At 36.0% G+C, this 12,555-nt stretch overlaps 1 protein-coding gene across 3 annotated transcripts in view; it reads left to right on the forward strand.

The window, feature by feature from the left end:
* Positions 1 to 12,555, forward strand: part of LOC105229117 (G-protein coupled receptor dmsr-1) — a 283,338-nt gene that overhangs the window by 256,223 nt on the left and 14,560 nt on the right. For all 3 annotated transcript variants that reach the window (XM_049453470.1, XM_049453471.1, XM_049453469.1), the window contains 3 exons: positions 385 to 556; positions 839 to 965; positions 7,178 to 7,366. In XM_049453470.1, the coding sequence (XP_049309427.1) occupies positions 385 to 556; positions 839 to 965; positions 7,178 to 7,366 (488 nt within the window). The remainder of the gene's footprint in view (positions 1 to 384; positions 557 to 838; positions 966 to 7,177; positions 7,367 to 12,555) is intronic.

The following is a 12,555-nucleotide window of genomic DNA, read 5'->3' on the forward strand; positions in this document are numbered from 1 at the left end:
AAAACAATGACAAAAACGAGGAAAGTAGTTTCGAAATGAATGTATTTAAAGTTTTAAGTTAACACTAAACCAGGTGGTGACCGCGACACTAAAATTGCTGTAATTTTTAATATAATTTGAATTTTGATAAATCATTTTAGGAAGATATTTTGGAACATCTAAATTATAGAATTATAAATCGAAGTATTGAAAACTTAATTTTTTTTAGTTTATGGACAAGAATAAGTTCTGAAACTGGACATAACTTGGTATACCGAATATCAAAGCGTCATTTATCCATATATAATTTTCAGTTTCCCTGAACCCAGCCCTTACTTGTAGTTTTATAACTTTTCGTCCTGCAAACATTCTTTTTCACATTATGCTTTCCTTGTTTATCCACAGATCTGCATATTCGGCACAATTGCGAACATACTCAACATAATCGTGCTAACTAAAAAGGATATGGCCAAAGCACCTATTAATAAAATCCTCAAATGGCTGGCGATAGCGGACATGTTCGTGATGATCGAGTACATACCGTTCGTTTCTTATCAGTACATCTACATGAAACCAGGTATGCGTAATTACAGTTAACTACGCTTTATTAAATATTTACCGTATACAAATACGGGTATGTAAGTAAATAATTTGTATTTACACGTGCTAATTTACAAGTGCCTTGTGGCCATTGCATTTTCATGCTCCTGACCACCCGTCTCCAATTTCCTTGTAACTACCTGTAGGCACTTAGTTGATGCTACATAATTACTGTTATGAATTTGCATTTATCACTTGTTTGTTACAAAATAATTAACTGTATACACGTGTGTTTGTGTTTGTATGTATTCGGTTTCAGGCGAGGAGGATTTCAGCTATGCCTGGGCGGTTTTCGTACTTTTTCACATGCACTTCACACAAATCCTGCACACGATATCCATCGGACTGACGGTGACTTTGGCAATATGGCGTTACGTGGCGATAAGGTATGTGCGCATGCGTGCTGTGTGTGTTGGCAATTAATTGCCTTGTGCACACATGTGCTTCCTATGTAAATAGTTTTTGTTTCATTTTGCACCTTTACCGTTATGTGTGGTCATGTTGATGTTGTTTTTGTAGTATTTTTTTTTTAATTCAGATGTGTATGAGTTAGTTAACAGAGAGCTTGTCGTTTTGCAAAGTCATGCATGTGCCCCTGTAGTATTTGTTCCTGTTAAAACTGTGTCCTATGCATAATTTGCTTGGTTCTAATCTAGTTTATAGTTACTTGCAGCACCAGCAAAATTGCTTGTGGTTTTCCATGAATTTAAAACTTTGCTTTCGAGCATTTCTGTGTGCATTGTTGTAATTACTTTGTCATATCCGCTTTCATACTGCAGAGGGAATGGCCCAAACTATGCCAAAATATTGCGGTACTTATCATTTATGGATATGCACGCATAAAGTTTAGCTTGTACCCAGAGCACGCACTTTACATTTGGCATTTCAGCAAAAAGAGAACATTAAACTGTGTTATAAATAGGCATCACTGTCATCCCGAACAAATAACAAAGCAAACACAAACTTTCTAATAATCAGTATGTCCGTTGGAATTTAGAGTTCGAGCAAATGTTATCCTCCCCTAATAAGTAGTTAAATCAACACTTATACAAACTAATTTAGAAAGCACGAAATAAAAAGTAACATTAACTTCGCATGCACCGAGGCTATAATACCCTCCACTAATGAGAAATATTTCTATGCGAGCACCTTAATTTTATCTGTCGGTTTGTACGGCAGGTTTGTATATGCCATAGTAATCCGAACTTAACAATTTCTTTGGAGATTGTACATCTCCTCTCTCCTTTTAGATGGAGTACCAAGCTTAGTTAATACCTTCCACAAATCCTCAAAATTTCCTGAATTTTTACCAGCAATTTAAAGTTAAACATCGCTCCATAAGTTTTGTATTGGATTAAGGTCAGGTAATTGGGCGGGCTAGTCCAAAACATTTATTTTTTCTTTCTTAACCCAATCCCTTATGACCTTCGCTGTGTGCTTAGTGCCATTATACCGAATAAAAGTTCAGTGAAGGGGTATGCAATTGAAAGCAAACGGTTCCATTTCGTTCCTTAATATGTCTAAATACAGATACCAATCCATTTTACCGTTAATGCGAACAATTGGGGCCAAGCTATGCCAGGAAAAGGTACCCCATATCATGACATTTCCGCCTGCGTGTTTTACCGTCTTTTTTATGTACCTGGGATTCAAAAATATATGTTTAGAATGATGAACAGTACTTTTTTCTTTTGGGACCCATTCAATTAATTTTCGTTTCATCCGTCCATAGCACATTTTTCTCAAAAATTAGATATTTATCTATCTAAAAATGGTAGAAATCATAAAAATACCTTTCATGATCTCTGATAACGAATATGAGGATCTCCATGACGATTTCTTTATATTAAAAGTATCGGCGAATCTATAAGATATCTGAATAAATCTAAGTAGGCATCTTTTTCTGATTATATGGTGGTCTGATGTTAAAATCGATAAAGTCAGTTCAGTACTTCCGCTGGTACCCATGTGCCATGCATTTTCGCTATTCCGGTTGACTTTATATCGCGTATAATATATTGATGTATGCGTTGGTGAAATCTTTTTAATGGATTCCGAGATTTGTGTTATTTTAAAAATATAGTATTATAGCTTCAGAAAATTGAAGAAATCGTTGCATAAGTTCACCTATTTCGGATTTAGTTTCGAAAATTTATCCACGCATCTGATTCTTACAAATTTCAAGTTTATGTTAAGTTCGGCTGCACGCATCTGGATGTTTTTAAATTCCGAAGACTAACGAGGCACACATAAACTAATATTTTAACATTTGACTGCTTTGCATGAAGGAAACGTTCATTTTTTTTAGAGGAATTACACTATGGATCTGGATGAATAAAATCGATTTTTGGGAATTAAAGAAAAAGTTCTTATTTCTGGTTTTCAGTTGGTAGGGTATGCCCTAAAACACATGTTACAGAATGTGCAGTAAAATTGTTAAAGAAAAAACTTAATATTTTTGGAGTGATTGACGCTTAGATCAACACTTAAACAAACTAATAAGGTCGTCCAGATTCTTACTTTTTCTGTATGAAACCAAAAAAAATTCTTGACTATATGGAACATATTATCCAAACAATGAAAAATTGGAATCAAAAATCGGTCGAAAAAATAAAAAAATTACAAAAATTGAATTTTTGACAAAATTTTTTGTCGTTTTTTACCTGCCAAAGTTAGGTTCTTGATCAGATTGAAAAACTGCTAAATCATTGTATGAAGTAATATGGGTATACTACTACGAGCAAAATATAGTAAGGCTCTGTTTAATTTATTCTTCAAAATCAAATTTTTCTTCAATGTCAATGTTTTTCCTGGTGTAAGCATATATCCAAGACTCATCGTCAGTAATACTAAGTTTCATGACATCCTAGTAGTCGGAGAGCATTGTTTCACAGACGACGACGGATCTAAGCACTAATGATTATTTTGATGAGACATTTGGCACAGATGTCACTGACCGTCATACCAACCAAGAAAAAATAATATTTCGACGCATGGGTTTTGCTGTGCACCTAAAGCTTTTTGTTTGAAAATTCAATTTTTTTCGGTCCCTCCACATGTCGAAAGTTAAATGTGTATAATTTCATTCCATAGTACTTCAGTTAATTTTCCTTTGATTTGGCAAGCGCTCAACATTTATTTAAACCACATTTCATATTCAAAATCCGGTGCATGTGTATGCTTGTGATTATCCCGATCCAGACGGAATTACTTAAATAATAAGTGCAAGCACAGACAAAATAGCATAAATAAACAAAAGCCAATGTCGTATGAACATAATACATAAGTATGTATGTTATTGTTAAATTATATAAGTATGGTATATAGTATGTCTGTATATATGCTACATTTTGTAATCCAATTGGTTGGTGGTCATGTGTAGGCGTTTCTCATAAACTCACCATAAAGGATTCCATTGAAACCATCGCCCGCTGATCCTTTGATTGCTGTCCATATTACATTCACTTATATACATAAACACATATGTTTGTATATGTCCACATTTATCAATCATTAACCACAAAGCAAATCCTTCTATTAATATGCGAAAATGTGCGTGCTGCATTTTCTACATTGAAATCTGTGCAGATTGGTTCAATTATAATTTAATTTGATAGCAATGGTCATTGCCATTCTCTCATTTTCATTTTCATTTTCATTTTCTGGAAAATCGTAATTACAAGGTCAATGGTATTTACGCTCAATCATAATTATATTTGTAAATCATTTCATGGTACGAATCGCTTGGAAATATGAGCCAATAAATAATACTGTTGTGCCACGTGCGGATAATACAGAAATGTAATGGCAAAACAGTATTTATTTTTTATTTACACGCAAATATAATAAATTCTGTGGAAAATTTTGGATTTAAAACAGAATTCTAATACTAAAATACTTCAAATCTAACTTATAGTTTTAGTTAAAAATGAAAAAACATTAACTCCGGCTGCACCACAAGCATAAATATCTTTCAAATACTAATTTTTAAAATTATATCGTCTAGCTTAGACACCGCTTACGCAGTTAGCCCAGTTTACAACAGCGCGCCAGTACATTTTCCTTTGGAGATTCGAAGCATAGGCAGGTCCTTCTTCAACTGGTCTTTTCAACGGAGTGGAGGTCTTTCTCTTCCTCTGTTTCCCCCGGCAAATACTGCGTTGAATACTGTCTTTTGATTCGTTAAACTATGCCTTTGTCGTCGTATATCTCGTACAGTTCATCGTTCCATCGTATGCGATATTCGCCGTTGCCAATGCTCAAATGACCATAAATCTTCCGCAGAACTTTTCTCTCGAACACTCTTAAGGCCGACTCATCAGGTGATGCCATTGTCCATTGTTCGAACCATATAGCAGGACGGGGATTATGAGTGACTGTAGAATTTGAGCACCTTAGAGAGACGCCTTGTCTGAATTCTCATTTGGGATCGAACGGCTCGGAGATACTGACTCGCCGATTCTGACGAAGCTTTTGGTATTCCTAAACGTACATACATACGTTTACACAACGTTATTAGTTTTGCGGGGATACAAAATTCAGACATAATGGCATAAAGGCAGCTCCTTTAAGTGCTGTCAAAATCAGTTTTAAATTCAACGAAGAGTTGGTGCGTGTCGATCCTCTTTTCACGGATCTTTTCCAAGATTTGGCGCTTGGTGAATGTCTAATCAGTTGTTAATTTTCCAGGCCTGGATCCACAATGATAAGGCCCAATCAGTTTGTTGCCGTTTGGCTTTAATCTTTCACACAGTACGCTCGATAGAACCTTATATGCGATGTTGAGGAGGCTTATCCCACAGTAGTTGACGCAGATTGTGGGGTCTCCCTTTTTGTGGATTGGGCAAAGCACCCTTAAATTCCAATCGTCGGTGTGCTCTCGTCCGACCATATTTTACAAAGCAGCCGATGCATGCTACTTATCGGTTCGACGCCGTCGTGTTTGAATATCAATCGGCCCCGCCACTTTTTTGTTTTTCAATCGGGTAGTTGCTGTATGGTCTTCTTTATAGTAACGGGTGATTTTTTTGAGGTTAGGATTTTCATGCATTAGTATTTGACAGATCACGTGGGATTTCAGACATGGTGTCAAAGAGAAAGATGCTCAGTATGCTTTGACATTTCATCATGAATAGACTTACTAACGAGCAACGCTTGCAAATCATTGAATTTTATTACCAAAATCAGTGTTCGGTTCGAAATGTGAAAATCCGCTTTTTTATCGACAAATTTTGTTCAGCGATGAGGCTCATTTCTGGTTGAATGGCTACGTAAATAAGCAAAATTGCCGCATTTGGGGTGAAGAGCAACCAGAAGCCGTTCAAGAACTGCCCATGCATCCCGAAAAATGCACTGTTTGGTGTGGTTTGTACGCTGGTGGAATCATTGGACCGTATTTTTTCAAAGATGCTGTTGGACGCAACGTTACGGTGAATGGCGATCGCTATCGTTCGATGCTAACAAACTTTTTGTTGCCAAAAATGGAAGAACTGAACTTGGTTGACATGTGGTTTCAACAAGATGGCGCTACATGCCACACAGCTCGCGATTCTATGGCCATTTTGAGGGAAAACTTCGGACAACAATTCATCTCAAGAAATGGACCCGTAAGTTGGCCACCAAGATCATGCGATTTAACGCCTTTAGACTATTTTTTGTGGGGCTACGTCAAGTCTAAAGTCTACAGAAATAAGCCAGCAACTATTCCAGCTTTGGAAGACAACATTTCCGAAGAAATTCGGGCTATTCCGGCCGAAATGCTCGAAAAAGTTGCCCAAAATTGGACTTTCCGAATGGACCACCTAAGACGCAGCCGCGGTCAACATTTAAATGAAATTATCTTCAAAAAGTAAATGTCATGAACCAATCTAACGTTTCAAATAAAGAACCGATGAGATTTTGCAAATTTTATGCGTTTTTTTTAAAAAAAAGTTATCAAGCTCTTAAAAAATCACCCTTTATTTATTTTTTTCTTAGTTTTTATTTAAGTAGCTTAAGAGATAGCATGACACCCAATCATATTTGAAAACTATTTGAGATAATCGGATAAGCAGACACACATTTACATACCAATTAACTCAAAAACCTATAATAGTAAATGCTCAAAGGCAAGTGTAAAAATGTTTTCGTATTCATTTAACCAAAGGTCGCATTATTAAGTAATAGTTTCAAAAGCGGTAAAGAAGTTATTTCAATCATATTTATTAACCTCGAACTAACTGTTTTAATATTTAAAAAATTCTAGATATTCTTTTCATTCTTAATAGCTAAGCCACTCATCAGTTGTGTAGTATGTCCAACCTAGAAGTAATAAGTAGTTGTAACTAAAATGTGTTCGCCTAAAAAGTACTTGTTGACAATGCTGGCAAAACAAAAAACAATTTTTTAACAAAATTTTGAAATTCTCTCCCTTTTCATTCGATTTACGGTTATTCTTACTATTTTTTGTTCCGAAAAATACAATTTCTTTTTCCTTTAAATTCGATCTACAAATTGGTTTTATCGTTTTTATTTAAAAACTACTTTTATCTCGCTTCTGGCCTTCCTTTCGCTGTTCTTTTTATTTTTGTAGCAAACTTTTTCCTACTCTCTTTTTCAGACATCCACATGGACGTTTTGCGGCCTTTCTGCTGTCACATTGCACCGAGGCGATAATATTCTCCTTTATTGTGTCACCGATTGTCTGTTTTCCAACACTCTTTGTGTTCAAGGTGCGCGAGAGTTATGTGGAGGACAGCCAGGAGCCGTTGTATCACGTCTACGCGGACGAGGACACGCAATTGTACAGGTGAGTGCAAATACGATATGCATACGGTACTTCAATTCGAGGGAATAAAAATAGGTAGGACTTGATATACATGCTAATAAATATGTGCATTTGTGCTCAGGGGTTTTCGCATCGGTGTTAGCGGAAAATTTGCGGTGTATATTCACTACTAAAAAAATAATTTTCGGCATCAATGGGAAACAGAAGTTAGCACACTAAAGATACATTTTTAACTGAAAAATGTGGCAATTTTAACAAAATTCCTGACATCTTATATCAGAACGAATTTAATGACCTTTTCAAGTGTTGCTGCATAACGCTTTCATGGTTTACCTTTCTGTTAATGGAGATAATTATCCATATGCTATAGTATGTGGAGTGATACAAGTATATGATGATACTCGACAAATATAAGAACCTAGAAATGTTCTGACATGACGGTTTTCATACAAATGGCTTGCTTCGACTGCCTTAGAAATCAGTACCATTGCAATAAATGCTTGCTTGAGTTGCTCTTGGGTCGATTTTTCGCATATTTAAACCAATCCCAAGTTATCCACAGCACTAACGCCTTTATATACGGGAGCTTGAGTCTTGAATAAATGTATTCCGATTTCGAATATTTTTAAATAAAAGTTGACAAGTGAGTTCAAGGGGTTTTGAAGAGCTCGATGACTCTTCCTTATTTTCCTGTAGTGAGATCACATACGCTTTTGTTTATCTTTATCAAGTTTCTTGAGGTCCTTGTTGAAGTCAACTCTTCTTGATGTCACTTATCGTTGATGATTTTGTTTAACTTTAGCAAGGTCCACAATCCTCTCTTAATGAGATCAAAGAGCTTTAGGGTTGTTGGTCATGCCAAGGGTCAGGGTATACAAGATATTTATGCTGATTCAGATCGGAGAGTTTGTGTGACAACTATAGGCTATAAAGGTCCGATTTTGGGAATATGTTCAGGAAATGTAGCGATATCTCGTGTAAAAATACATGCCGAATTTCATGAAGATATCTCGTCGAATAAAAAAGTTGTTCATACAAGTACTGGATTTTGATCTTCGGTGTTTCTGGCAGCAATATGCTATAGTTGTGCGATATCGGCGGTTCCGACAAATGCGTAGCTTCTTGATGGAAAAAGAACGTGTTTAAAAGTTCCGGCCGCTATTTTAAAAACTGAGAGACTTATATACAGACGAACAGACAGAAGGATTAAATCGGCTCTGCTTGTTGCGCTGAACATTTATAATGAATTTTTCATTAAGAGCGCTACAAAATAAAATTAAAAAATAAAAATATTTAAATAAAACAAAAACGGTTGGGAATAATATCAATGGAATTCTTTATTCCTATGAAAGTACATTCGATGTTATTATAAATGGAACTCGATTTCTTTTGGATGGCCACCACGGGTATGCTTGCAGAAGTCTAGACGCTGAAACCAATTTTCGATGGTTTTCAAGCATAAATCGGCCGATACTGAACTTTTACGTTCGCAGGCTTGTTGGCATAGACATTAGACTTGAGGTAGCCCCGCAGGAAATAATCTAACGGCGTCAAATCGCACGACCGAGGCGGCCAATTAACTGGGCCAGTTCGTGAGATAACACATTCACCAAACTTGGTTTTCAATAAATCGATTGTGACATTCGCAGTGTGGCCGCGACGCCGTCTTGTTAGAATCACATATTGTCCAAGTCCATATCATCCAATTCGGGCCAAAAATGGTCGGTTATCATTGAGCGGCAACGATTTCCATTTCCAGTGACGTGCCGTGCTTGATCACCACAAAAGAAAATCGGCCCAATGACATCGCCGGGCCACTGGTGACTAATGGAGTACTTGTGGATTGCTACCTGATAAATAATGTACGAGTATATTTTCCTTATTAACGAAGCCATTCAACCAGAAATTAGTATCATCGCTAAGGATGATTTTTCGTTGAAAGTTGTTGATCAGCCCAATTCACGAACATACGACGATTCTTGTGGTCAAGCGGCTTCAGTTCTAGCGTCAATTTGACCTTTTAGCGATGTAGGCCAAGATCTTTTCGCAAAATTCGCCACAACGACGTCATAGTAATACCCAACGCTTGAAAACGACGTATGAGAAACTGATTTGGGCCTTCCTCAATTGGTGGCAGCAATATTCTCGACACTACGGGCACTTCTTTGTCTCACAGGAACGGGAACATTTTGTACTGTGCCTACCGATTCAAAATTTTTCCACTAGACGCTCAATTGTTGACCTGACAGGGCGATTATGACGATCAGAAATTGAACGTAGCGCTCTTAAAGTTGAGGTCACAGATGATAATTTCGTCTCGTTGTTGGATCGTATCTCATTCCATGATGATGATGTGTATAATATACTATATACATTAATGGGCGTCCGATGTTTTCTTTTGGGTGTTAGCAGGGTATAAATATTTTTTTAAAAGGGCCACACATTCCAAATCAGTTATTTTTTCGCGTAGTGCTACAACAAATGATTTAAAAAAGCCCTTTTGACTGGTTCCTCTTGAGTTAAAGCTATCATCTTGCCTTTAATAAATACCAACTAAAGTTATAAAAAAAAATCAAATAAGGGAGGTTAAGTAAAGTTGTCTCTACAGCCATTTCTCAAAGTTATAATTCATTCAAACTTATATTTGCTCTCTTTTAAGTGAGTGCAGTCGCACTTGATACAGCCATGAAGCCATAATTAAATGAAAGTGACACTATGCAAATGCGTTAAGCTGAATGACCAGTCTTAGCGGAGATGAACTCAGTGCCTGACTCATCAAAATCGTCCACTCTTGTGTAGTGACAGAGTTTTCGCTGATGCCAACTAGATTATAACTGTGCATACTTACTCAATGCCATTTACACATAAACAACTTTCATGATGAGAAGGATGATGAAGGGGAAACACTAATGCAAAGTAAATTGTATCAAAGACGTTGGCTTTTCCTTTATCTTCGCATTGCAAACGTTAGCTCAAGCTGCAAAGCAAATGTATTGTATAAAGCAAAGCAAAGCAAATATACATTGAAGCGACTAGCATGGTATCTTGCCGCCAGTTTTCAATTTTGCATTCGTTAGGTAATAATGTCATTAACACTAGCTATGTGTAGCGGTTAAAACTTTAAAGCGACTATTTTCGAAATCTGCTACGAGCGAATTTATTCTTAGGCTATCCGCAATAATGTTTTTTCTAAGAGGTTCAGACTTTCTTTGAGGGAAAGCTCTCAAAGAAAGTACATAATTATATTTGACGTTTTAATTCGGATTACGTTACAAACTCTCACATTGGAAGATCAGAGATGTTCTCCCGGCATGAGTCCTTTAGTTCTTTTTAACCACGTTTTTTAATAAAAACAATCTTCAAGTCGAATAAAGGAATTATGAATACTTCTATCTTGATTTTGATTGATCATTCTATATGACAGGTGTATCCTATAATAGTCCGATATCAGCAGTTCCGACAAATGAATAGCTGCCGGAGGAGACATGGAGGACATATACAAATTTTCAGATCGGTACCAGTCCAAAGAGCCGAACATGGCTACATCGACTCAGGTCACCGACGTTTTCGTCTGGGTAAATTGTGTCATCAACTGGAAACTAAGCTTATTCCATTATACTTTTTTAGACTATTTATATGAGTAGTGGCGTAGCTAAGGGGGGAGGCGAAGGGGCCGTCGCGCCGGGCGCAACGTCTTGGGGCGGCAAAACGATCTTCGATGGTATTTAAAAATTTCTGCAAATTGTGTCAAAAGTATACAAGATATAGGGCGAAAATGGGTTTTTTTCCATGGCTTTTAATAAGATGTCTTGTAAATTTACTATCAATTTCCTCAAAAACCTCATGAAACTTGTAGATAGGTAGATAAAAGGGGGCGGCAGAACATCCTTGGCCCCGGGCGCCCGAAGTTGTAGCTACGCCACTGTATATGAGTGTACTCAAAGTCAACAGGGAAACCAACATTCGGCGCATTATTGGTTAGATACGAACATTTTTTTTTGCTAGAAAGTGATGCAAAACTGGAACTTCTGAATTAGAACAAAAATTACTTTACAGAATTCTTGCAATCTAGGATGGCAACATTTTTGCTTTACTAATTTAAGCTCCAATTATTGAGACTCATACGTTAACAGTGGCTCCATATGATTTTCTGTCAGCATGCAATATCGTTCATTATAAAAAAAATGTAAATAACATAAATATTTTAAAAAATAATCAATACTAAACCTCCAATGAAGCACCATCGCATAAAAATCAATATCTACATACATACATATGTACATAATCCTCTCTCGAACGCTCGAGTAACAAACAACCTAAAAATATATAGAACTGTATAATAAATCGAACAGGTAATCATAAAAATCAGGAACGTGTAGTATTTGTTACTTCACTAAGGGAACACTAACAAAAAATGTTCACAAAGCAAACACTAATAAATAAGTTTATGTGTTGTACGACCTTGGCGCACAATTAACTCGTGTTCCAACTGCCTAAAAGTTCCTACTAAAAATTGTTATTGTTATTGTGATATGCATTTGCAATTCCTTACCTGCGGCAAAATATCAACATACCATAGTTTCGTTTTTCGCCAGCAAATTTGTTGCTGCTTAATTCGAAGTTTGTTGAAATGGTGTGAGAGGCTTAAGAGAAGTTAAGGTGATCCTATTTTCTTGCGTAGTACATTGTAACAATTCGACAAATGAAATAATGCAATGACATGATCGAATTTTGATTGATGTGTTGTTGTTATTATTATTGCTATGTTACTTTTATTGTTACTTTTACTATAATAATAATAATTATTATTATTTTTACTAAATTTTTATTATTGTTATTATTTTTATTTTTTTATTATTATGTGTTTTTTCAATTCAGCAATTAAGACCCACTTTTCGAAGCTAAAGCGAGTTGTTGTGATTACTTTATATTGATTCACTAGTAACTGAGTATATAACTTCACTATTTAAGCATTTTTGATTAAAAAAGAATGTTAACCCTTTTTACTTCATAATAATTTCCGACACTAGTCTAATCCTTTGTAAGCATTCAATATACCCCTGAATATCAATTAAAAATTTATAAATGGTGATCCAGGTTCCCTACATTTTTAAAGAAAAAGAATTATTATCATTCGAAAGAACTTTCTCTGGAATTTATTTTGTGAAAATAATCTCTTTCAAATGTTGGCCACGGCTACGTCTCAGATG

This window comes from Bactrocera dorsalis, chromosome 3, assembly GCF_023373825.1.
Source record: "Bactrocera dorsalis isolate Fly_Bdor chromosome 3, ASM2337382v1, whole genome shotgun sequence".
Taxonomy (NCBI): Eukaryota; Metazoa; Arthropoda; class Insecta; order Diptera; family Tephritidae; genus Bactrocera; species Bactrocera dorsalis.